At 41.7% G+C, this 27,469-nt stretch overlaps 1 protein-coding gene across 6 annotated transcripts in view; it reads left to right on the top strand.

The window, feature by feature from the left end:
* Positions 1-26,493, top strand: part of LOC120383687 (protoheme IX farnesyltransferase, mitochondrial) — a 196,451-nt gene extending 169,958 nt beyond the window's left edge. For all 6 annotated transcript variants that reach the window (XM_039501856.1, XM_039501857.1, XM_039501854.1 and 3 more), the window contains 2 exons: positions 9,741-9,973; positions 25,887-26,493. In XM_039501856.1, the coding sequence (XP_039357790.1) occupies positions 9,741-9,973; positions 25,887-26,293 (640 nt within the window). In that variant the 3' untranslated portion in view covers positions 26,294-26,493. The remainder of the gene's footprint in view (positions 1-9,740; positions 9,974-25,886) is intronic.
* The last annotated feature ends 976 nt before the right edge of the window (positions 26,494-27,469 follow it).

Below are 27,469 nucleotides of genomic sequence, written 5' to 3'. Positions count from 1 at the left end.
AACAAAGTAACCTTGGAGCCGCACCCTAAGTTTTTGTTCAAAGTGGTTTCTCAGTTTCATTTGAACCAAATTATATATCTACCAATGTTCTTTAAGCTGCAGTCAACCCCAGATGAGCAGTATTTTCACACGTTGGATGTTAGGCAATGTTTGGCTTTTCACTTGGATAGAACCTTTCCATTCTTCATCTCATGTATTTATTTCATATGCGAACCAAATGAAGGGATGAGCAGTCTCTACACAGACAATTTCCAGGTGGATAACTTCCTGTATCATGACAGCAGACAAAGTAGCTCAGACTGCACCTCTTCAAAGGGTGCGGGCTTATTCCACGAGGGTCCTGATGATGATGATGAGATTTCTCAGTGACGTTCCTATATTGGACATTTGCACGGCTGCCACTTGGTCCTCTGTACATATATTTACAAACCACTATGCCATTGCTCCTGTATACAGATGCAAACTTTGGGGAGGCAATCCTGTAGTCCTTATCTAAATAGACTCTGAACCCCACCTCTTGCAGGCACTGCTTGTGAGTCATCTACATCGAATAACCGCTGCATCTACTCCAAAAAGAAAAAATGGCGTTTTACCTATATTGTAACTGTTGGCCTTCGAGATCTGATACAGACGTGTATTCCACAACACACCTTCCTTCCCCTCTGCATTGAAGTCTGTGTTAATGACATCCGGTGTGAAGGAACTGAGGGGGGCTGGGGCGCTGCTGCTCTTACATAGTCAGGGGAGGGGCTAAGAGTAAAGAGTGTGAGCGCCGCCCCATGGGTACTGCTAGGCAAAGTTCTTTAGCTTCAGTGTGCGGGGTGCATGCACACCTGCTTGGAATACCTGTGTGCATCACATCTCAAAGGACGACAGTTACAATACAGGTAAGTAACCGTTTCCCCCCCGACCACCCCCTTTTAAAGATAAAAGGAGGATGGGGAGGGGGCTGGGGACTGTGTTAGGTTTGTTTACATTGGAAAATATCAGGAATATAAAGCTTGTTGTCCCCTGTTTTTGCTGGAGGACTTATCGGGATTCCTAATGGGTGTGAGAGCTTTCTCTGTCTGTAATTGACAAGGCAGGGTATTGAATCTTTAACAAAGCCATCGTTTACTCCCAGCTGTTTGTGTAGGAATTTGAGTTAATAGGTGGTAGCAAAAGCAAAACAGTATGGATAAGATAATCACGTCCCCCATGGCATCACTGATTACATCCTTCCAGTTCTCCATGGTGTCTGGGGGGAAAAACAGGGCAAACAACAGCTACCTTTTTTATTGAGATGTAGTGGGGCCTATTGAATAGGGCTCTGGAGTGAAAGTTGGGAGACTTGGGGTGAGGTGCCATTAAGCAGCTGAGTGACCTTGCACAAGTCATTTAATCTCTCTGTGCTTCTCTCTCCCCTGCCACCCTTTTTTGTCTTTGTCTTACCCATTAGTGCAAGGTCACAAATTAAGCTCTTCAGATAGGGGTTGTTGGGGGTGGTTTTGGCAGGCAGGGAGGAAAGGGGTCTTAGTTTATTACTTGTGTGGTCTCCTTTGAATCCCATTTTCAAATATAGGCACTTAGGTTTCTCCTACAAAATATGCAAGCAGACACAAATGGGCACTTACACTCAAGCTTAGTCTTATATGCAAATACATGTTTTACATGCACAATTACCCATTAGTGCTAGGTCACAAATTAAGCTCATTGTATCAGGTTTGTATGTCTATGTATCTATAGATATGTATGTATATGTGGGGGGGCATTCCAGGGGGAGAAGGGGTTTGATGTTAGAACCTTAATTATTTATTGATGCTTAGGTTCTTTGAAAAACAACAATCTAATTTCCTGATTTTCAAACACTAATTTTCTTAAGCTTTGAATTTTTGTCATTTTCCATGTTGATTTTTAAATTGTAGTAAAGTTTTAACATATGCTAAGGTTGTACATCCAGTATATGTCTTATATTCACAAAGTGTTAGCCTAAGATTTCATATGGATATTAGATGAGACCTGAGAATATAGAAGAACTTTATAAACATTAATTAAGCTTCCCAACACTACTGTGAGATAGGTAAATATATTAATTGTATAGCTGGGCAATCAAACACAAGAAAATTAAAGTGACTTGTCCAAGGTCAGCTGAGAGTCAGTAGCAGAGTAAAGAATTGAACCCAGGAATTCATGACTCCTAAGTGTTCGTGTGTGTGTGTGTGTGTGTGTGTGCGCGCGTGCGCAAAGACCTGTCAGGCACACATGAATTAGGGGACAGCAGGCTGCTATGTTTTCTGAAGTCACAATCCGCCACACATGATATGTAGGGTTCCAGGTGAATGCCTAGCAATTGTGTAAGGCGTGGAAGCCTGAATTTTACTCCTGTGGGATTCCCTCCTGTCTGCTCCCTACCTTCCCCAAGCTATCCTTGAGTGATTCTCCTCAGCCTGATTGACAGTGTCTGGAATCCCACCGTGCCAGTGGCAGCTTTGTATTGTATGAATAGAAAACTGAGCCTTTATTCCTCTTCCTTTTGGGTCCTGTGGATGATGTGGGATTGGAAAGGGTCTGCCTCAGCTGGACTCTATTGGAGATCAATCAATACATTTCAACTACCTGGGAACAATAGTAAGAGTCATTACTAATATATTGCCTTCCATAGGAGGATGTTAGAGCACGTCACAAATGTTAATAAATTTAGCCTCATGACACCCCTCTGAAGTAGGCATTGTAGTCCCTAGTTTACTACTGTAGGTTACTGTAGTCCCTAGGAACTGAAGCACAGAGCTTCTAAGTGATTTGACCAAGCTAGGAACAGACCCTACGTCATCCTGGCTTTCAGTCGTGTAACTTGACCATCCTTCCGTCCCGGAATTGTCATTGCTGTAGTCTCTGGTAGAGCCATGTTGCCTGAAGATATTTTTCTGGCCCATCAGTATGCTCCTAAGATACACTCCTATGTAGTATGACAGCAGACCCTTGTGCATTATTACTAGCATCTATCATGGTGAAAGATTTTTATATATGAATGCAGTGCTTTACCATGTGGATGGTCACAGTATAAATATATAGATAGGAGTATAGCAGCAAAGAATCCTGTGGCACCTTATAGACTAACAGACGTTTTGCAGCATGAGCTTTTGTGGGTGAATACCCACTTCTTCGGATGCAAGTGGTGGAAATTTCCTGGGGCAGGTATATATAAGCAAGCAAGAAGCAAGCTAGAGATAACGAGGTCAGATCAATCAGGGAGGATGAGGCCCTGTTCTAGCAGTTGAAGTGTGAAAACCAAGGGAGGAGAAACTGGTTCTGTAATTGGCAAGCCATTCACAGTCTTTGTTTAGTCCTGAGCTGATGGTGTCAAATTTGCAGATGAACTGGAGCTCAGCAGTTTCTCTTTGAAGTCTGGTCCTAAAGTTTTTTTGCTGTAGGATGGCCACCGTAAGATCTGCTATAGTGTGGCCAGGGAGGTTGAAGTGTTCTCCTACAGGTTTTTGTATATTGCCATTCCTAATGTCTGATTTGTGTCCATTTATCCTTTTCCTTAGAGACTGTCCAGTTTGACCGATGTACATAGCAGAGGGGCATTGCTGGCATATGATGGCATATATTACATTGGTGGAAGTGCAGGTGAATGAACCGGTGATGTTGTGGCTGATCTGGTTTGGTCCTGTGATGGTGTTGCTGGTGTAGATATGTGGGCAGAGTTGGCATCGAGGTTTGTTGCATGGATTGGTTCCTGAGCTAGAGTTACTATGGTGCGGTGTGCAGTTGCTGGTGAGAATATGTTTCAGGTTGGCAGGTTGTCTGTGGGCGAGGACTGGTCTGCCACCCAAGGCCTGTGAAAGTGTGGGATCATTGTCCAGGATGGGTTGTAGATACCTGATGATGCGTTGTAGGGGTTTTAGCTGGGGACTGTATGTGATGGCCAGTGGAGTCCTGTTGGTTTCTTTCTTGAGTTTGTCTTCCAGTAGGAGACTTCTGGGTACACGTCTGGCTCTGTTGATCTGTTTCCTTATTTCCTCGTGTGGGTACTGTAGTCTTGAGAATGCTTGGTGGAGATTTTCTAGGTGTTGGTCTCTGTCTGCGGGGTTAGAGCAGATACGGTTGTACCTCAGTGCTTGGCTGTAGACAATGGATCTTGTGGTGTGTCCGGGATGGAAGCTGGAGGCATGAAGGTAGGCATAGCGGTCGGTAGGTTTTCGGTATAGGGTGGTGTTGATGTGACCATCACTTATTTGCACCGTGGTGTCTAGGAAGTGGACCTCCCGTGTAGATTGGTCCAGGCTGAGGTTGATGGAGGGGTGGAAGCTGTTGAAATCGTGGTGGAATTTTTCCAGAGTCTCCTTCCCATGGGTCCAGATGATGAAGATGTCATCGATGTAGCGTAAGTAGAGAAGGGGCATGAGTGGACGGGAGCTGAGGAAGCGTTGTTCCAGGTTGGCCATAAAAATATTGGCATATTGTGGGGCCATACGGGTGCCCATAGCGGTGCCACTGGTCTGGAGATATATATTGTCAGCAAATTTGAAATAGTTGTGTGTGAGGATAAAGCCACAGAGCTCAGCAACCAGTTGTGCTGTGGCATCATCAGGGATACTGTTCCTGACAGCTTGTATTCCATCAGTGTGTGGGATGTTTGTGTAGAGAGCCTCTACATCCATGGTGGCCAGGATGGTGTTTTCTGGAAGGTCACCAATGCATTGTAGTTTCCTCAGGAAATCAGTGGTGTCACGGAGATAGCTGGGAGTGCTGGTAGCATAGGGTCTGAGTAGAGAGTCTACATATCCAGACAGTCCTTCAGTGAGAGTTCCAATGCCCGAGATGATGGGGCGTCCAGGATTTCCGGGTTTGTGGATCTTGGGTAGTAGAGTATAGCAGTAGAGTAGGAGTATAGCAGTTTCCCCTAGCCTATGTGGGAACCAGATTTGTCCATGGGTGGCATGGGCAGACCTCAGAAATATTAGGAGGGCAACAAGCACCACATATACATTGCCCGTTGACCACACATTGTGTCTTCCTGCAGTGCTCTCTGGGAAAAGGTAGCAGTATAGTGAATAGGGATGTGTAGCACCTGTAGCCAAGGGAGCCTGAGAGTCAAGCAGCAAATGGTGAATGAAATCTCCCTACTTGGAGCTGCTTGTGAGTAGCCAAGTGGATTTAAAGGTCTCTGTTATATTTAGTTTCAGACAACACTGATTTATCCTGAATTGAGAAATAGAGAAGAGGGGATTCTAATCTTGTGTAGTCTGCTGTTCTTTAGTTTGGTAAGGCACTCAGATACCACCATGATGAGCATGAAATAAATACCTGGAGGATGGATGGATTATTTAGTGTACATGCTGTCAAGGGTTATCTATAGAGACTGTTCTGTTTGTGATACATTGTTAGATATGGTAATGGGGAGGGGATTAAATACAGTTTTTCTCTTGCCTAAACTGGCACGTTAGAAGTGTTGTCGATAGACTGTCTCACAAACAATAGTTTTACATACACTAGCTGCTCAGAATATTATTGACATTTGGAAAATACCATTCAAATAAATACTGTTTAAATTTAGATTTTAAATCCTTTTTAAAACTGATCATTTTCTTTTCAGGGAAATACTTTCGTATTTAATCAAGAGCCCAAATGAGTAGTTTTTTGTCGGCATTTTTTAATAATTATTTTAATGTAAAAGTATCTTTCCTGCATACTGGATCCTTAAGAGGATTTGTTCTTGGGTTTTAATTTTCTACATAGGGATTAGTTAACTAGTAACTGACTAAGGATATTAATTCCTTTAGTTGTAACAATGAGAGCATTTAAGTATGAATGTAATATAATATACATGCACACACACGCTGGTATGTATATTATCTGCCATTATTGGAAAGATTTAAAATAAACAAAAAAGTTGTTTTGTACAGGCCAAAAAATGGTGCCCGAGACTTTATGTCAAAGGCATTTCCTTTAAGCACCAGTACAAACTGCTTTGTGACTTCTGGGAAGTGCTTGTACTAGTGGTCTGTCTGAGCTCTCAGGACATCCTGACGGAAATTTCCCTGAGCAGTTGTAATAGTCATCTCCTATCTCTCAGCTTCTTGGTGGGAATTTCTCAGAGCAGATGTATATTTCCCTTGGGAAGTATCATCCTCAAAGCTCTGACCGATTGGCAGCCGTGAACGTTTTTGAAAATTGTAATAACAAACACTAAATATTTACCTTTTCCTGAAGGAACTGCAGTTTGCACATATTGCTCTTTTGAATAATAATGATTAGTACTTTGGGCTTGGTTTTGGTGTTAGTTTTGTGGAAAGATCAGAAATAGCTGAGTCTGGTGTTAAGCTGGGTTGGGAATTATTTATCGCTGAATCACTTATTTTTTTTATTTTGTAACCAACACTAAAGTGCCAATGAATCATTGAGCAAAAAGATCATCAACAAGCGGGGCAGATGTTTAAAAATTCAAGTCCAAACCTTTCTATTATTTTTCCCAAGAAATCTCCAAGTCCTTCTCCCGTCACTGTCTTTTCCATGCCACCCACAACACAGTCCCACAAAAAATATCCCCTACTGTAGGGATCTACCCTCTAGAGCCAGATATCACCCCAAGCATTGGTCAGGAGGGGTGGGTGAAGCAGAAGGGTTCCAAGAGAGCACGAAATGGCCATCCCCAGCTATTGTGGCTCTGTGCAGAACTGCAAGTCTCTACCATGTCCAGGTGCTAGGGAATGAGCTCACAACCAAACTCATCCCTTTCTATAGCCAGTCTCCTTATTTGTTAGTGCCAGTGTGTAATACCAGCAAGCATATTAGTCAATCCTGTGTCCCAGTTTAAAAGGTTAAATTATTTCATAACCCAGATGATTATACACTAACTTTGTACTTCTGTAGCATGTCTCGTTTGAGTATCTCAAAGTACTTTGCCAACATTAATTAATTAGCCTCACAGCACCCCTGTGAGGTCATTTAGCATGATGACTATTTTACAGGTTAAATTATTTATCGAAGGCCACACAGCATAGAACCCAAGACTCCTGAATTCTAGTCTCATGCTCTAACCACTAGGCTTCTCTCTTATCCAGACACAACTGCGACCTGTTGTGACTGTATTTTGATCTGCAAGGTCGTACCCTCTTACGCCCAATGACAGAAACCAAAAAAATAGCCATTCATGATAGCAGCTCGCAGCTCTAGTATAATGAGGCTGATAGGCTGGGTATTACACTCAGCATTGGCTGTTTCTGATCCATGTCAACTATGCAGGAGGAACAGACTTATCGACTTCCCTCTGGTGCCAGGCTTGTTCGCAGGCAGCTCTACCATTTGCTTTGCACACGGGGAATGGTGAAGTGCTTGGATCTGCTGCTATTCTTGTGCCACTGGATCAGTGTAGGATTAGTCTGGAATAAAGAGACAGACTGGAGTCACCGCTCTTTATTAGCAAGAGCAGTGTTCACCACGCTGGGCCAAATTCTGCCCTCATTAATGCCCCGTTGAAGTGAGTCAGGGTTACATGGCGTGCAAGGGCTGAAGCTGGTCCTTTGTCTTCACAGCAGTAGATACACATTTTCTTTATCACTCGTGTCATTTGGGAATTTACAGTCCAGCTCTACCTTACTCAGGAACTAAATGAGTTATATTTGTTTTGCCAAGTCAGGCTTTTGCTGTGCAGAGGCAATGATGAGAAATCGTAGCATGTGTAGACATGGCATTGAGGCAAATTACTGTGCATATTGTATTCTGCGGCAGTCCTGTAAAAAAACCACAGCTAACAGTAAAACTAAAGAACACACGGCACCGTATGGTCCTTTTATAGTGTTACCCATTAGCAAAATTCTCAAATCTACATCTCATTGTCGATGGATGACAACACAGTACCTTACCTATATTTGTAATGTACCAAGAACACTGGGGCTGCTTACTGCTATCTTTGAAGGAAATGATGACACTCCCTCCGCGCTACGTAATCTAAAATCTGTTGCTGGATTTGAAAAGCTGGCGAAATTGTCTTCCTGCATGTCATCAAACTCTTGGTTTAGTCAATTTAATTTAAATTGAAGACAGACTTTTATTTAGTTCCAACATTTTGACCTGAAGTTTGCCCATCTTAATAGTTCTGACTATTCTAGCATTTATAAAATGCTGGGATGCAAATGGCCTGACCAGGGCTTTAAAAATCAGAACTAAACCTTTAGCTTCTTTATTAACAATGGCTTATTAAAATTCATCTTCACTGCTAGCTGGACTTCCACAGCTGAGCATGGAGCGCTGGCTGCAAAGCACACAGCAGGGTTAAAGACTTCGTGGGGGAGAAGCATGCTGCTAAAAGCACATAGAATATTGAATGCAAAACATGATAATGGAATGTGAAGGCTGTATAGTTTTAAGAGTCTAGAATTGTAAAGTTAAGGCTCTTGTGGTGTTATTAACTCAGCTATATTGTCAATGTGTATTTTCTATTCCTGTTCCCAGTAAACTTTTAGCTAAATGTATTAATTTTATTGTAAAATGTGTACTGGAAAGCGTACAGGTTATTAAAGGTGGCTAACTTAATATAGTACTACCTTCCTCCCTTTCATGCCTCTCCCACTTTTCTGCCAGTTTTCCCTTTCCACTAACTGAAGCAGAGGGAAGCCTTTTCCACTTGCATCACATTTTCCTCTCATGTGCACCACTGTAAGCTAGGTGTGTCTCCACTGAAGTCAGTGGAGCAATAATGGTGTAACACTGATCCAGGTGAGCGGAATTTCAGGCCCCTTATATTGGCACCAGTGTTGAGACCCCAGACAGTGTGGATTTGCTGACTGATTGAAATAATTGGTCTAAGTATGGCCTGAACTGCTTTTGTCCATCTCATTGGGTGTTTATTCTGAAGCCTAATAATGGCTATTTAAATTGTCAGCATTAACTTCCAGCTACTCTGGGGTTGTGAGTGGAACTTGAATAGAGTTACTACCATTTCCTTCTCTGAGTTTGACCCTTGGAAAACAAGAGTTTCTAATGGAAACCAATTGGTTGCTATTGCTCTCAGAAAATAAATCTTAATTTGATTTTGTCGCTGTAAAGTTATTTTGTCAAATTTCCCCTGGTGAAATACACCAGCCAAGTTTGAACTTGGATACTTCAGCCATGTTTTAGTAAATCCAAAAAACTGCTTACTTCTACAGTACTTAGAAAACTCCAAAATAATTGAATTGATTCTTCTCAAACCTTCCAAAAAAAAGCACCTCGCAAATGTTGTAATCAACTGAAATTCTGACAGAGCCACAACAATTCACTTTCTCTGCCACACTGAACGTTTATTACTTCAGTAGCTTTTAACACACAAACTTGAGGCATTTTTCGTGATGTGCTTGCTCCACATGCTCGTAACTTACTAAGGTCGCTACCAAATTGTTAAGGTACTAATTCTCAGTGAGGACCCTTTACATGAAAAGTACTATAAACTGACACAGGTCAGGCATTTTTGAGTTATCAGCACTGGTCACTAGAGTCAGAACTAGTGAACTTGTCCCATGAGTTAAAACTCTAAAGCCACTCAGTGGAATTGGCTCGGCTTTTCTGGAAAGGCTCACCTTAGGTCAGAGGTCTAGTGTGGAAATTTCAGCCATAAAAGAAAAAAGCTACAAGCATCTTGGAAACAATGCTGGAAATGGAAAATGTTTTGCAACCTTAACTTTAGCTTTTGCTCTAAAGAGATATGGGGATGGGGAGGGTGACCGCAGGCTCTTTTGCTAACAAATGTGTGTCCTCTGCTTTTGTTTTTTTCCCTACAGCCCTCTGCTTGCAGTGTCCTTTGCCGCCTCCTGTGCAGTTCCAGGAATCGCCCTGCTGACGCTGGGAGTAAATCCTCTCACTGGGGCACTGGGAGCCTTCAACATTTTCCTGTACACGTGTTGTTACACACCGATGAAAAGAATGAGCATCGTCAACACGTGGGTGGGAGCTGTCGTTGGTGCCATTCCCCCCATCATGGGCTGGACTGCAGCTACCGGCAGCCTTGATGCTGGTGAGTATGAAATATAAGTCTCAAATTGGAGAGACAGGCAGTTGCCATTACTGCATTTGGGACAGCTGAAAATAACCACCCTGGAGACAAAAACTATTGGTTTCCCTTAAGCACAGGTATTAGCAGAGGATGATGCAATACATATTGTAGCACAATGCCACAAAAACTGGTTTGTATTCCATGTAGTTAATAAAGACTTGTTTGTGTTGGCAAACATGCATGGCTCTGTACCATATTAGGACTGAAGAAGTAAACAGAGATCCTGTCATTCTGCCTTTAGAGGGCTTTAGAGACAAAGGACCGGTTGCAGGATGAGTTCCATAGAATATATGCTGAGACTGTCTGGGAACAAAAATCAGGATGAAGAGCACTGACCCAGCATGTGGGCTGTGAATAGAACAAAATGTTATAGAAATTCAGAATAGAAACAGATCAAGTTAGGTCGACTTCAGTTGTGGGGTGAGGGGGGGCTGGAGGGTTTCTGCAGGAAAAGTCCTGTGAGGTGTACCACTATCTCACCACATTCTAGAAACTATCCTAGAATGTTAATTTATTGGTAGATTGCTTAACTGCCTCCTTTTAAACTCTCAAAGTTCCATTTTTCCCGTCCTGAAGATGTGGAGATTCCTTTAAGTAACTGTGAATTATTTTTACATCACATATAAACATTGATCTGTTCACAAGCTAAACTCTGAGACAATTGGAGCTTGTTTTTCCTGCCAATTAGGAACGTACAGCCTAAAAGTATCACTAATTTGTTATATTCAAGTGAAACTCGTGTAGTTCAGGTAACAGGCCCATTGAGAAATGTAACAATTGTTTTGGATTTATTTTATGTAAATCAGTTTAGCAGGATGATGTAGATTATGGAATTGTTTAGCATGCACCCATCTCACTACTTGGCTTGTTTAAGATTTTTCTTGAACTGCTTGCAACAACCAGAATTCTAAACAGGAATACTCAAAAATATTTTAAAAATGTTAAATAAATATTTGTGTATATTTAAAAAGTAGGTAAGTAGATGTAGTTCTGACCACTGTCAGACACAAGATACTGGCCTAGATGGACCTTGGGTCTGATACAGTCTGACAATTCCTCTGTGTGACGAAGTGAGGATTTTCCCTTGTTATGTTGTATGTGAGTCTTACTGTTTTGCATGAATGCTGTGTGTGCCTCAGTTTCCCTGTGTATTGCACCAATGTGTAGGTGGTGGCAATAAGGGGGTGTGACTTTTGCGCAGGCTGCTCCAGCTGCCTACCCCGCTGCCCCTTCGTAACCTGAGACCCAGGAGGAGTATGCGACCAGATGACTCTTGGCCCAGAAGCAAGACAAAGGCCGGAGGAGTAGCAACTGGCAGGGCAGGGGCCTGGCAGCTGGAGCAGCCTCCGCAAAAGTCACACCCCCTTATTCCCACCACCTACACATTGGTGCAATACACAGGGAAACTGAGGCACACACAGCATTCATGCAAAACAGACTCACATAGGCTCACATACAACATAACAAGGGAAAATCCCCACTTCGTCGCACTGTGTTTCTATGCATGTATCAGTATGCTATTGCACAGTGTTTAAAGTAACTCCACATTCTCAATTCCAGGTAGGTAGAACTTCCTACGTTTGCCTCATGGTTAGTTTGGGTGAGGCTGAGCTGCTTGCTCGGCAGAAATAGTATGGGTAAATATGAATCTCTATGGTGGAACTCGAGTATAGCAAACCGTGGATAATAGTGACTTAGAATTGACTGCTTCAGTGCATTGCAATATGAAAAGTGCTTTCCTCTTTATAATGAAAATAGACTAATAGTGGAAAACGACTTCACCATGAGCTCAGTTCTCCAGTGCCAAACACCCTGAACTCAGCACTTGCAGGATTAGACCTCTGTAAGAGGTTTGTATGTGTGTTCACACACATATATGAGCACATGCACCCATTCTCTTAAACCCACATAGCCAGGGTCATGGAACCTGTTAATGAAGTGTAATTAGCTAGCCTAACCTGTTTTAGGTAAAGGTGTGAGAATACCTTTGCACCTTGTTAAAAACAGGATTGAATATCCGGCTGAATAACAATGAAGAATGTGTAGCAGGGCAGTCAGAACACTAATGAAAAGAGAGCTACTCACCTTTTCACTGGAATTTCTTGGGTTTACATTTTATTGTGGATTTTCTCCCCTTGCAATCTGCTCAAGCACCAGTGTTCAGAGCAATCACATTATTGTGTATGTTTCTAGTTATGACAAAGGTAGTTGTTAAGGTTACAACTTCTTTCACTTCCCTCTTTGGTGGGCAAACTTGTGTAGCCATCACTGCCCTGCTTCCATATATCAAAAAACAGCAAACGTCACTGACATGGTTCAGGAAGGCTTACTGCTGAAAGATCGTGTTGTTCCTTTGCCATAATTTGAGACGCTTCCTGGATTGTGGTTCTGGAGCTGAAGGTGCAGTTTTTGAAACAGCGTTTATAACATCTGTACTTCAGCAGAGGTAAAGAAAATAAGTCAGGTTTAGTTCCAAAAGCCGCAGATTTGACCAACCTTTTTTTATTTCCAAAGTCCATTAAGGAATTTATTTTTATTTTCCAAAATAAATGCACGTTAAAATGCCACAACTTTAAAGGCTAGTGTCTCAGCAACTTCCAAGGTAAGAAGGAAGTGTTGCATTTCCCATTGGAAGTCTGGGATTCTCTTATTTCCAATAATAACAATGCCTCGCTCTTATATGCCTTTTTTCATCAGTAGATCTCAAAGTGCTTTACAAAACATGTCCAGTGGCCTGTTGCTGCCATTTCTAGCCCTGATGGGTCTTGAGAGATCAGCACTTAAAGATGTCAGTGAACATCGTCTAGCCTGGAACTTGGGCCAGGGTAATTTGGGACAGAATACACATTTCAGGAGAAAGAAAGAAACATTTCTATGGAAAGTTGGTATTTTTAAATGGTGCCCATTTGAAACTGCTGGGAGATTTGGAATGTGAACATAAATCCTAGGGGTGAGCAGAATGCAGGTGAGGTAGTCAAAGCTGTATGATAAACGCCACTCACCACATGCTTCTCACCATCACATATCTGGTCTATTTATGTATAGCTTGGCTGCCAGACAGTGGTTTGCAGTGCCACATCTGCTTCCTTGAAAGCCCCTCCTTCTGATCCTTTGTGGTACTATTTCCTTACAGTTAAATAAAAGGTTATTTGTTTGACTAATAAATCCAGGCCCTGAAGTGACTTGTTTCACTTTGATGAAGGGGAGAATGACAGCAAATTTGTTTTAAATCATAAGCGTTAGGCTAAGGTCAGAGGAAAGAATTGGTACAGCTTTCCTCTTTTTGTTTTAGATTCTCCTTCTGGGTGAGACCTACGTTAAGCACTTCTGCCCATGATACATGAGTGACTGACATCTTTAGGAAATAACACAGAGCTATTTTTTTTCGCACAGAAGAGAACAGCCACATATATGCTTTAAATTACATTCTTGCTGCTGCTTGCCTGTTGCTTGATTGTCAGTTTTGACTGATTTTTTTCCTAATTAGCAAATATAGCAAAATAGAATTTATAGTGAATATTCCCAGCTCCAGAGGGCCACAAGCTGCCTTAAGGTTTTTCATTTCAATGAACGCCATATACTGATGCAGTGGTGGCTTGATCCCAACCAACTGAAACCTCCTCAGGTTTTAGAACCGAGTAGTTCAGTGCCACAGCATTCATATAAACCACCCAGTTCGATAGACGGGACAAGCAGGGGTCTTCAGCATAATGTGCTTTATCAGTTAAGGGGATTTGTTCTGAGTAGGTGGCAGTGGCATAGCAGATAACAGTCTTGACAGTGTAGCAGACACTGCAGCCCCATGGTGGCCTGGAGCCATAGGTATTACTGCACCAAGGAATGTTTATCTCAAGAGACTATTTAGTTTATCTCAGATGCTCCACTTCTGGTCTCTCTTTCCTGAAAGACATCTTGTACTGATTTTCATTCATTTTCAGAAATTTAAATAATTCCTGGGGCTATGGAATTTATAGACTGAGTATCAATGGTAATCATGTGGAGGCTGATTTTTAAATTGCCTTTACTTTGTAATTCAAATTGTATTGTATGGTAGACATTAATTATGTCAGCCAACATCTATTTACAAATGGGGATTTTAAAATGGACAGTTCTTATCTGCAAGTGACATTTGGCAGATGGATGGTTTTAGTAACAAAAAAGAGAAGAGAAGGAGAGAGAGGGGGCTGTGGCATGACCTGACAAACGACAGTTTCTGATACCTTTCCCCGTGTAGCCCTTGTCTGCCAGGAAGAGGGAGGTAACACAAAAACATAATTGTGGCTGAAATAAACATTACAGCCCTTTGCTTTTTTCTTTCTTTCACACTGTCTTTTTGACTAAACAGTTTGGATTTTTAAAAGCCTATTGACATGGATTCAGGTCTATTGTGAGAGCTTCTGGTGCCCAGAGCAAGACTAGATTATAAAGTTCCTGAGGATTTTAGCTGGGGTCTTTGCTAACAAAATCAAGTCTTTTAGGGTTTCACTTCTCTTCAAAGACAAGATGACGAAGGAGTTCTTACTCTGTTTCATGGGAAGGTAGAGAGATTAATGTCATTGACATATGAGCATAGGAAGCTGGCGGCCCAGAAGTGTGCTCGCTGTGGGTAAAAACTGAGGCAGATGGGCAGTGCTAGTAGGCAGCTGTTTTAAATTTAAGACAAAAGTCAGTGAATTATTCTGTGGGTTTTTTTGTCATGCGAGACACAAAAGAAGTGGTGATTCCACCATGGAGGCACCTTTGGGGACTGACTCAGTCTGAAAGATGAAATCAAAGTCAAATAAATTCACTGTTATCCCAATTCTATGCATCATGCACAGCTGTTACCAGCACAGTGCTTTCATCTTCCAGATGAACAATATTGAACTGTGTGGGGCAGCTGTCACAGTGCCCCAGTCTGGGAACCACACTTTCCAGTAGGGGGCACCAAAACAGCAGCAGGATTCAGTAAAGACTCTTTGACTTCAATGAGCCAGCCTAGTAGCTGCAAAGGAAGGCTGAAGTGCCTTTGAGTATAACCCCATATGTGGCTATGGAAGTTTATAGTATTTGGCTGAAAATGTTACTTTGAGACACTTCTGCAGATACTCCCTAAACATACTTGCACCTGTGAACGTCTGAGTCATTTCATTACTCGAGGCAATAGACACGATACTAAAGCTAGCTAAGATTAATCAAAAGAGCAGGTCATTGTTGTCCTTCTAAAGCAGTCTTGGACTAATTCCTTTATGAGACTGCCAGAGAATCCACAAACAATATGGCCAACTGCTTCTTCCATACTTACCCGTGCCGTGTCTTCCTCTGTAATTCGGGTCTTCCACAAAGAGCAAAGGGTCATTTGCATTCACACTGAAAGATATTTCAACTATGAAGCCTTCAGGTGTGTGTGTGTGTGTGTGTACACATACAGATATTATATACAAACGGCAAACGCACCCGAAGAAATCTATAGGACCGTTTCCTTTAGAGGTTGTCCCAAAGAAAGCCTCAAGATGGAAATCTCATTGCTACCTTTATTTCCCATTTCCAGTGAATATCTAAGATCCTCCTTTTGTTCTGTTTGCAGTTCATATACAGATACAACATTCCCTTCCCTTTATGTACTCCAGCACAGAAGTCTATTGCTCCACTGAAGCAGTCCTGTTCCACAGGTCCTTTGTGCCATCCTTCAAAAGAAACGGCTATTGAAACCCATGACCATGAAGCTTTTTGGTTTGGGATTTTTTTCCCCTTGCCATTAGTTTACATAACCATATAACCTTGAAAGCACACAATTATCAGTGAACGTGGAGGCTGGAGCATAGAGCCATGTAGGGCTACATTGATAGTCAGTCCTATTGTGTGCAGTGTAGAGACCTTGTATAAATGCAACAAGCTTTAGAAAGGGATACATTTTTTTTTCTCCTCAAGGCTACTCAGCCGCTCACATGTCAACTGATACAATCAATAGTATATTCTGTTTGTAGTAGAAAAAAATGCCGGCTGAAGGCTTACCATGCCACCACTGCAGAAATATTAGAGCTGTGAAATACAGTGGAATTCTATCACCAGTTAGTCTTGCTAAGACTTCTGAATGTACAACTCCAAGATGCCTTTATGCTTGAGAATGTTCTGTGGTCACACATGGAGATTTCTATTGTATGGAGGTAATCCCACTCCCACCCCCGAAAAGAACAGTGGACATTGACAATTAAATGGCAGCCTGCATTTTTTGCTAAATGACGTTATTTTAAAAACATCCCTGTGCAACATTTTGTACATAGATAATATAATGCAGGCCAACTCACGCACCCCAAACAGCTATTTTTTGTCCCTGAAGCTAATTGTGGGGAGATGATCACAAGCTCCATCTCTCCCTCCCAAGAAGAAAATTCTGCCATCAGGTTAAAGGAGAAACATATTTGCGTTTCAGGGCAGTGCAGCTGTGATGCAGATGATACAATCATGCCCAGAGATGTATGGGATATGTCTGCTGTACAGCACTGAAAAAAAATATATATATATAGGGCTGTCGATTAATTGCAGTGAACTCACACGATTAACTTAAAAAAATTAAGCATGATTAAAAAAATTAATCACCATTAATCGCAGTTTTAATCACACTGTTAAACAATAGAATACCAATTGAAACTTATTAACTATTTTTGGATGTTTTTCTACATTTTCAAATATATTGACTTAAATTACAACACAGAATACAAAGTTTACCATGCTCACTTTGTATTATTATTTTTATTAAATATTTACCACAGTAAAAATGATAAACAAAAGAAATAGTATTTGTCAATTCATCTCATACAGTGCAATGGCTTTATCGTGAAAGTGCAACTTACGAATGTAGATTTTTGTTTTTGTTACATAACCGCACTCAAGTTTGTTTCCATTTACGAGAGATAATGCTGCCAGCTTCTTATTTACAATGTCACCTGAAAGTGAGAACAGGAGTTTGCATGGCACTTTTGTAGCCAGTATTGCAAGGTTTGTACATACCAGGTATGCTAAACATTCAAATGCCCGTTCATGCTTTGGCCACCATTCCAGAGGACATGCTTCCATGCCGATGACGCTCGTTAAAAAATAATGCATTAATTAAATTTTGACTGAACTCGTTGCAGGAGAATAGTATGTCTCCTGCTCTGTTTTATGCCCATTCTGCCATATATTTCATGTTATAGCAGTCTTGGATGATGACCCAGCACATGTTCATTTTAAGAACACTTTCACTGCAGATTTGACAAAATGCAAAGAACGTACCAATGTGAGATTTCTAAAGATAGCTACAGCACTCAAACCCAAGAATCTGAAATGCCTTCCAAAATCTGAGAGGGACGAGGTTTGGAGCAAGCTTTCAGAAGTCTTAAAAGAGCAACACTCTAATGTGCAAACTGCAGAACCCAAACCATCAAAAAAGAAAACCAACCTTCTGCTGGTGGCATCTGACTCAGATGATGAAAATGAACGTGTGTCGGTCTGCACTGCTTTGGATCGTTATCAAGCAAAACCCGTCTTCAGCATGCATGTATGTCCTCTGAAGTGGTGGTTGAAGATGAAGGGACATATGAATCTTTAGCGCATCTGGCACGTAAATATCTTACAATGCCAGCTACAGCAATGCCATGCGAACATTTATTCTCACTTTCAGGTGACATTGTAAACAAGAAGCAGGCAGCATTATCTCCTGCAAATGTAAACAAACTTATTTGTCTGAGTGACTGGCTGAACAAGAAGTAGGACTGAGTGGACTTGTAGGCTCTAAAGTTTTACATTGTTTTATTTTTGAATGCAAGTGTTTTTTTTTACATAATTCTGTATTTGTAAGTTCAACTTTCATGATAAAGAGATTGTATTCCAGTATTTGTATGAGGTGACTTGAAATATATTATTTCTTTTGTTTTTTACAGCACAAATATTTTTAATACAAAATAAGTATAAAGTGAGCAGTGTACACTTTGTATTCTGTGTTGTAATTGAAATCAATATATTTGAAAATGTAGAAAATATCCAAAAATATTTAAATAAATGGTATTCTATTATTGTTTAACAGTGCAATTAATCATGCGATTAATCACGATTTTTTTTAATCGCGTGATTAATCGCGATTAATATTTTTAATCGCTTGACAGCCCATATATATAATGTGTGTGTGTGTGTGTGTGTATGTATGTTAACTATGGCTGTGTAGCATATACACAGTAAATTGATAGAACAGCCAATGTCTTTGAAGACTGACAATAATGCCACTTTAGGAATCAGCTTCTGCATCCACCTAAGAATCATAGTTGTTCATCCTCAAGTCCTTAGAAAAGTACAGTTTGAGGCTGGGATTGCACTGAATCTCAGTCTTGAATGATAAGGTATGGGAAAAGACAAGATACCATAACTGAACTCTAAAATCTTTCTCCAGGCCTACAATGGTTGCACGCTTACAGATTCTCAAAGGAAAGCACCTATGGGCATGTTCAATTTTGGCTGTAAACAAACACAAAACTGAGAGTAAGCAAGGGATAAAAGATGTCTTTCAGGGAGCATCACTTGCCTTTTCTGGTGGGTAACTTTCTATACAAATCATGCAGGACTACTGCAAAGAGTTTAGGATGAATTAAGAAAGGTGAGGAATACAAAGCCTGGAAAAGCATATTTACCCATAGGCAGATGGCTGCAGCTGGACTAATTCAAGTCTCCCAGCTCTTGTCTGGATTAAAGAGAAGTAATTTGTTCAACATCTTTTAACTAAGGAGAGCCAGTTGCGTCATATCAAGGAGAGCAATGTGTGGTAGTTTTCTGACTACAGTCCATTAAAAGCTAAGCTTAGACTTCCAAACCTTTCACTTCTGACATGAGCCAAACTCGTACCCAGTTTCCTTGAGACAAAAGGCCGGTGCTTTCCCCTAATGTGTCAGTCAGCTACCAAAGTCTGGAAATAATTTTAAAATTCCTTCACATTATTCAAGGCAGAAGAATTACTAAAATTGTGCTTTAAGCAAAACAGCATTCTTAGGTTGCCAAGGCAGTAAACACCAGCTTTGGGAAATGCAATAAGATTTCAACATCTGTTTTGGAGCTGACATTTTAACCATTCTATGTTTATTTTACATGCCTAGTTGGCCACTTCCCAGTCATACATATGCAGGGCCAAAAAGAGACTGAAAAGGGAGCAAATCCATATTGAGCTGCAACTCCAGATCACACTCCCCTCCCCCACTTTTTTTTGTTGTTGTATTGATGACATAAAACACCTGTTTGCCCCAACTTGGGCATACAGATGTAACCCGTGTTCTGCAGAGCACCATGCTTTTAAGGAATAGAAGACTCTCTGCTTAGTCAAAAGAGCAGTGAGTGGGGTAGGGGTAGAGAATAAGCTGTTCATGCTCTTAGTGCAGTTACAGGAATGTAATGCATGTATTGGTCTCTGTACTCCTAAGATAATTTTGTTTCCCTGTGCTGCAGTGGATCCAATGCATTATAAGTGGAGATGTCAATCCCTTCTCTTTTAGCCAATGCGGTTCATTGTTGCACGTTACATGAACCTTTCTAGGCTGATTTGCGTTTAGTGAGCTTATATCTCTTTGGTGTAATCTCTGTACAAGAAATAAGGCATTGTTAGAAGAAATATTTGGGGTTTATAAAGCAAACACCCAAATGATGACAAAGGCGTTTGAAACAATTTCATCAAAAGTTTTGCAGCGCTATTGCTGATGCCAGACCAGGCCAATAATTAGATGGGGCACCTCTCACACCACCACCTCGAACAAGTGGGTTTTCCTGCCACTAAGTGTCCCTCTCCCCCTTTTTGAGTCAGTATTTAAGCAATACTCAGGGACACCGTGTTGCTGGAGGTATCATCTTTAAGATGAGACAGAGCAGGGGGTCCTGATCACTTGTGATCACTAAAAATTCCACGTACATTTTGTAAGAGGAAGAGGGCTAAAAATGGTGTCCTGACCAAATCCCTCCTCTGCAATAGCCTGCCTTCAAAAGTTTCCCTCCGGGCATGGTGGGAGAAGTTAACTGCAAAGAATATTCTTCTCCCCCTGTCCTAAACTATTGTGCATTGTTTAACAGCTGCTGCTTTTAATCCCAGAGGTGGCTGCCTTGTGATGGTGGATGAAAACATCACTATATAGTGTATAGTTTGTATGTAAGTCAGTGAAGTGCAGGATATGAATTTCAGCTGCCTGCTTAACAAATATAATATTGTCCAGATGTTAATGTCGAACAGAATCTGGAATGTGCCATCCTTTGCGATAAGTGGGTGAGGAGCTGGGTCTGGACTTCTCTTTTTTGTCCTTTAAAAAAAGCAGCGTCCGTTCAAAATAATGCTGCAGTTGCAATGTCTTTCTGACTTTTCATCTTAGCCATGCAACTCACTATTCCCACAGTTAATGTGAACAGACTATGTTATCCTTATTGGGCATGGATCATTCAGGGGATTAGTAATGGAGAGTAGAACCTTTCATGTCTGAGTCACTGATTCTAATGAGGGCCCAGGTTGGTAGTGCCCAGACATTGTTAACATCTGATGGTTGTCCAGTGCCCTATGTGAAGTGAATCAGTTATCAGAGTTCAGATCCTACTCCACCGGTAGTCACATAATAAAAAACCTTGTTACTTGTAATGGCAGAGTCCAAGGACTGAGCAGGCCCAGAGACTGAACTGCTCTAGTGACCTGAGATTTGGGCCCTTTAGCAAATAGTCATTGAAGCACAATAATGGGGCCGTTTGGGGGTGGCTTGGCCCTTTGCAACTATACTGTCCCTTTTCTGGGGATAAATGGAGGATTTACCATCTTTTTGTTCTGTGTTTATACAGCACCTAGCACAGTGGGGTCCTGGTCTATGACTACGGCTCCTTGGAGCTGTGGTATTACAAATAATGAAAATACTCGTGCTTTCTGGGAATCAGACCCTTTAGGGGTGTGTCCATTTGAGAGCCCAAAATCACTCATCACTCACAAATTTTGACCAAAGACGCTTTTGGCATCTTACAATTTCTTACCATGAGGCCTTGTGAAATGTGTTAGGACTTTGCACTTTTCCCTATATAAGAAACATTTTACAGAACCTCAAAACCTTAATAAGCAACAGTAACTCTTTCTTCAGACAGGAAAAAACAAACTTGGCTAATAGTTAACGTTTTGGCTGCATCTCGCTTAAACAAAACATTCAAAAGATGTCTCAGCTTGCTGTATTTGTCAAGAAATGTATTATTGCCATTAGAATATATTTAAAATTAAATCAGTAAGAGAACTGCTAACAGTTAAATCTTAGACACTAAAGTTTAATGTTAATCACAGACTTTGCCTTTAAGTTTGTGGACACTGGACCTGGTTTCTGTTACCCTATTTCTTATGTGATCATTTAAACCAGTGAAAAGGGGGAATTGAAATTCTCCCAGTCAGAATGGTCACATTTTACATTGGTGAAAATGACTGCAGTGGTTGGAGGGCAATGAAGTTTCAGACATCTAACAAAATTCCTCTGCCAAATCATCAGCATTTGTAATGATCTCCACCTGGAGAAGTGGATGGAGTTTGCAATGGTCATGTCTGTTCCTGAACTCACTACTATTAGAAACTCTGCAAAGAAATCCAAAGAGTTTGATATTTGTGGGCTCCCAGTTAATAAAGCCTGTGGAGAAGCTGAAAGATTTTGTAAGGGTTACAAATTGGTATACCTGTATTCACCGCTATTATCAGTGCCACAGAGAAACCATGGAGCTTTTGAAGGCCAGGGTATTTCTGGTATTAAACTGGTGTTTCCAAACTCCCGGCTTTAACAAACTATTTACAAAAAAAAAAAAAGAAAAAAAAAAGGCAGTTCTTACAATTATGAACCAGCTAGGCCTTGGATCATACTGTGCCAACTCTGAGAAGATGCCAACAGAATGTATCATGGATGTGAACTAACTAATCTGATCTCACCATAATTAAACTCCATAGAGAGAGATCATTTATGCTAGTTATACCTATAGACAGAGCTATGAAGAACTCCATAAGGAAACCAGTGCAGTCTATAGAATAGTGAACCAGCCCATTCTTCAGCTATAGTCCTTCATGTAATAACATCGCTTACAAACACCATTGACATACTTATGACATAGTTAATGTTTGTCAAGCAATTCAAGTCTTTTAATGCTTGTCATTGGGTGGAAGTTTGTAAGGTCCCTAGCCAGGGCTCATTTGACACTAGAGTACGTTCTCTCCTGTTTTCCAATTAAGTCAGCATGTACATGACACTTAGCAGTCTTTGGAAACCCAACAAAGTCAGCAAGACATATGGAAAACTAACAAAAGGATCACCAGTAAAATCAGGAGGGAAATGTAGCTCCATGACTGGATCAATTAAAATCCCCATAATGGCCTATTAAATTGTTTTACTGTTTAGCTTCTCTATAAAATACCTGTTATTTCTGAAGTAGTGATGTAATAAAAGTAGTTAAAAACTCCAAAGGCTCTCGCACTAAAACCAGATCTTTGCAAATGGGAATTCAGTCTCAAAGTAGTTCTGGCTGGTTAGTTTGTGTGTAAAAGTTGCCTCAAGATGATTTTTTTAATTGAAAACGTAGTGTTATAGTGAGGGAATTACTACAGTTTCCAGTGTGTTTGAGGTTTTGTATGCTTTTTGGGGGTTGGCTGCACACCAAAGATTGAACAACTTCATAAGTGAGGACTCTCTGTTACAGACCAAAGGCACAGGAATATAGGGCTTGTCATACCAGATCAAAGAGAGGGGAACCAGAAACAACGTGCATGTATTAATTCTTCTTCAGATTCTGTCCCTACCCCAGTTTCCCCATATGGTGGATAATTGTAACTTATCTCCCTGGGTGTTGTGAGAAATAATGAGTTAATGTTTGTAAAGCCCTTTAAAGATTAAAAAATCCTGTGTAAGTGCAGAGTATTATTGTCTTTGGTTCATCAAGTCTGGTATCCTGCCTTCGGGAGCAAGTATTTCAGTTGAATAGGAAAAAACTAAAGAAACCAATACTACAGGGGTGTACTGTTTATAGGCTCAATCCTGCTGCCCTTCAAAGTCAGTGGAGAAACTTGCTTTGATTTCAGTGAAGAAACATCAATCCTGTATCTCACCAGACTTTGAAAATGGCATTTTATGCACCATGGCCAAGATTTTCAAAAGTGACTAGTGATATTTGGGTGCCCAAACTCATCATCTTAAAGGGTCCTGATTTTCAGAAAGTGTTGAAGATCGCCTTTCTGAAAATCAGGCTCCTTTAAGGAGTCTTGGGTTGGATACCCAAATATCACTAATCACATTTTAAAATCTTAGCCCAGGCTTACCTGTAATTCTCCTGCTCACTACATTGTCCAAGGATCTGAATTCCCATTCTGGTAGCCCTTCCTTGTGTCTGTACTTAATGTAAGCAGCTTCCAGAGACATGGAACTCACAAAATGGAAAAGTGCATTCATAACTTTAAGAAGATGTGAGACAAATGCTCAGAGTGCTGAGGCATCTTATATGCAGTGTTGTTGTAGCCGTGTCGGTCCCAGGATATTAGAGAGACAAGGTGGGTGAGGTAATATCTTTTATTGGACCAACTTCTGTCTGTGAGATAGAGACACACTTTTGAGTTTACACAGAACTCTTCTTCAGGTCTGGACTCTGTTTAAGCTCGAAAGCTTGTTTCTCTCACCAGTCCAAAAAAAGATGTTATCTCATCCATCTTGTCTTATAGGCAGCTAGAAAACGGCCCTTAAACTTAGATTTTTGATGATGCAGCAGTGACATCCTCTGGCTGGTTGGGGTGGTTTGAGCTATGGGCCTTGGTACCAGCCTGGATTATTATTTGGAGGAGGGTAACGATGACACTGTGCTCTACAAGACAGAAAGATCGACATTCCCAGCCCTAAGGAGTTCACAACCAAAACAGACCCAGAGAAAACCTGAATCACTGAGGAAATAACTTAGGCCCCAATCCACAAAGGGATTTAGGCACTGCACATCTATTGCTCTTTGATCAATAACTAAAGAATCATTGGAGCAGGGGAACTGGACCTTGGGTCTGCCACCTCCTGGGTGGGTACCTAATACCCAGGCTATAGAGTCATTCTCAGACTCACGCTCTCTGTCAGGCTTAATGACTGTATTTATACACAGTGGAGCAGATTCAATGGGAGAGATTGAGCGACCCACATCAGAATAGATGTGGTTAGAGTGCTTTCCTGAGGGGTGGGAAATACTCTGTTCAAATCCTTTCTCCTCCTTGAGCTGAGGCGGGAACTGAACCTAGGTCTTCTCCATCCTGGGTGTGTGCTCTAACCACTGGGCTAAAAGGTGGGCTGCTGCTGCTGCTCCTCCTCCTGCTGGGTTTTGAATAGGGTCTGATCCCTTCCGTGTGCTCAGAGCACGCCTACTGGATAGGCCCTATTGGCAAAACAGGCATTCCTCCACCTGTCTTCCCCCAGTTCATGGATCGTACTGAAGCTTAGGTGGGAGATGGGCATTCAGACACGAGAGAAGCAGCAGTGCACATGCTCAAAGGCAGAAACTTAGGTACCCAGGGAGCCATGATGATTCTGTGGATCACATCAGCACCTAAAACTGGGACTTAGATAACTAAATGTGGAGCTTAGGTGCCCAAGTCCCTTTGTGGAGGTGGGACTTAGTCTGTTAGTTATTATGAACTCACTCCTTCTGGGAAGAGGTGAGCTTTTAGGAAGGAGTAAAGGACCTGACCTTCCTCCGATTGAAGCCAAATGTTGCTATTGACGTTAGAGCCTGATTCTGCTTCCATTAGATGAGCAAGGAGGGGTGGTAGCTTGGGCTCGGAAGTGGGAGGTCATTCCCAGAAAGGACAAACACATGGAGGTGGGAAGATGCAAATAGGATATTACGGCTGGAGTGGAGGGGCGGTAGAAGAGAAGGGAACAACAGGCAAGGTCCAAGATGGCTCTACAGGTGGAAGTCTCACAGGTGATGTTAGTGTGGACGAGGGGCACACCTGTATATGGCCCAGTCTGAGGGCCCATTCCAAAGCCCACTGGAGTCAATCAGACTCTCATTGACTTCAACAGGTCCCACGTATGTTTAGGAGTTCCTGAAGAATACATCAGTAGATGCTTTTGTATTTAAAGCCGGTATTCAGAGTTGGTCTTGGGAAGTAAGCAGTTCTCCACTGCCTTCTGCTCCACTCTGCCATGTTTGTACTTTGCCACCCCAGGATATAATGATTAAGCACTTGAGAAGCCTCTACACCTGTGAGCAATTTGAAGTCTTCACAAAATGAAGAAGGAGAAACTCCAGCTGAGCCTCTGAATTATTTTGTCATCACTGGTATCACAGTTTTCAGGATGTGACCTGTTTCCTGCATAGGCTCCTTTTCTCACTGCATATCAGCGAGTAGGACTCATCTTGTTAATAACTTTTGTTTATCCTGTCACACACTTCCTTCCATCTACTGTGTTTTTCCTGCTCTGGGTGCTCCAGTTAGGGAACTTGGGAGAGATAAGTTTGTGTCCTAGAGACTGTGAAAAAAATTCTTCTACCAAACTTCTCTTAAGTTTCAACAAATCACCCCCCCCCAGTGGAAACTGAACTGGTGCCTAGATATTGAGGTGACAGGTGCATTAGAAATAAATTATTTGAAGGAACACCATTTGTAAGTTAAAAAAAAAAACTCCAAAAACCACATAATTGCTGATAAACAGAGAATAACCCCTGGACTTCTTTACAGTATTTAAGTGTGATATCATGAGTTCCATGGGAGTTGGGGGGCAGTTGTCACAAACTCTGCAGTGGTAGCATGTGGTAGTATGGGTAAGCTCCATATAGATGTTGAAATGTAGCATGCAGTGCTCCTTTGCTATGATCTAAGATGAGCACTCTAATGCATGTTTCCTTTGCTTTCCTTTTGCAGGCGCGTTGTTGTTGGGAGGAATTCTCTATTCCTGGCAGTTTCCTCATTTCAATGCCCTGAGCTGGGGCCTCCGGGAGGATTACTCACGAGGAGGATACTGCATGATGTCCGTCACTCACCCTGCGATGTGCCGGCGGGTTGCTCTGCGTCACTGTTTGGCCTTAATTGGACTCTCAACAATGGCCCCCATCCTCGATGTCACCACATGGAATTTTCCACTCATTTCACTCCCTATCAACTTGTACATTTCCTACCTCGGCTTTCGGTTCTACAGGGATGCAGATCGCAGCAGCTCCAGGAAACTTTTCTTCTGCAGCCTGTGGCACTTGCCAATGCTTCTGCTTCTCATGCTCACATGTAAGAAATCCCTGCTAGAAAAAGAAGACAAAAGTGAGCTTCTCAGTTGAAATTGGGTTGCCTTAATGTCAATTAGAGCTAATGACACCTATTTTATTGTCAAGCAGAGGGTCTTTTGCTAATTATGGGCAGGAAAATCTATGGCAATGTGTTTAAAGAGAATCCCTTGTGCCCAGTGACCACTTATTTCTTTTTAGAGGGAGGAACTTGGGGGACTTAAATGGCTCATGAGCGTGGTCAATGGGATCACTCCTTAGGTCATGAGTTAAAATCCAGCCTAGGTGAAAAATGAATCATGTTCCCTTGGCTTCCTGCTAGCCTATGTGAAATGACTTTGGTGACCAGTGCAATGAGGTGAATGAGTGAAATGAGCAGGTATCTACATGGCAGAGGCACGAGCCCCACAATGGGCCCTCATCATTGACATTCTTAGTGAGGAAGCCAAGGAGACTCATTGGATACTGAGCTTTCCTCTGTCCCCCTGTGAGCAGGTCTTCTGTCCAGAATAGGTTTGAGGCACATTGGCAGGGTAGTGAGGGGGAAGTTTGCATTGCCCCAGTCATGCCATCCCTGCTCTGTGACTAAATGGAGGACTTCAATTTCTGGGACTGTCAATCCAGCACCTTTCACAAGGATTCAGTTCACTTTCATATATTTTCAGAGAACCCAGATTATTTTCTATTCTGTCTTCAGCACTCTGTAGATCATACAACACAAACAGCACATTAGCATTTAAACAACCTCTGGCTGAATGGAGATAGTTCCTAGTCTGTACCTTTCACATACTCATGGCAATTTTTATTGTGTTCCATCACAGAGGAACTTCTCACCCTGGCTAGAGCTCTTTCTGGGAGAAATCTTTAGGGCTTGAATGCTCAGGGCCAGATCCTCAACCGGTGTAAACTGACATAACTATGTCAACTTCACTGGAGCTTTGCTGATATACATCAGCTCATGATCGGGCCCTCAAAATCCAATAATTTGAGGTTTTCTATATGCTAACGTGAATTGTGCCAACCTGTTCAGCGTAAGAGCCTGTTTTCTGGTAAGGCATTTCCTGTAATTAATTGAGTTCTGAGTCGCATTAAGAAATATGACAACTCTATTAAGTATCATGGCACAGTTGCAGCTCCAAGAGAAGATTGCTATGAAGTGTGTTATTGGTGGGGAATCACGTTTTCTCAGTCTTGAGGAAAAGCCGGTTTTCATTCCAGCTACAGTCTGAA

This window comes from Mauremys reevesii, linkage group 15 (genome assembly GCF_016161935.1).
Source record: "Mauremys reevesii isolate NIE-2019 linkage group 15, ASM1616193v1, whole genome shotgun sequence".
Classification (NCBI taxonomy): Eukaryota; Metazoa; Chordata; order Testudines; family Geoemydidae; genus Mauremys; species Mauremys reevesii.
This window is presented reverse-complemented; position numbering and strand designations above follow the sequence as displayed.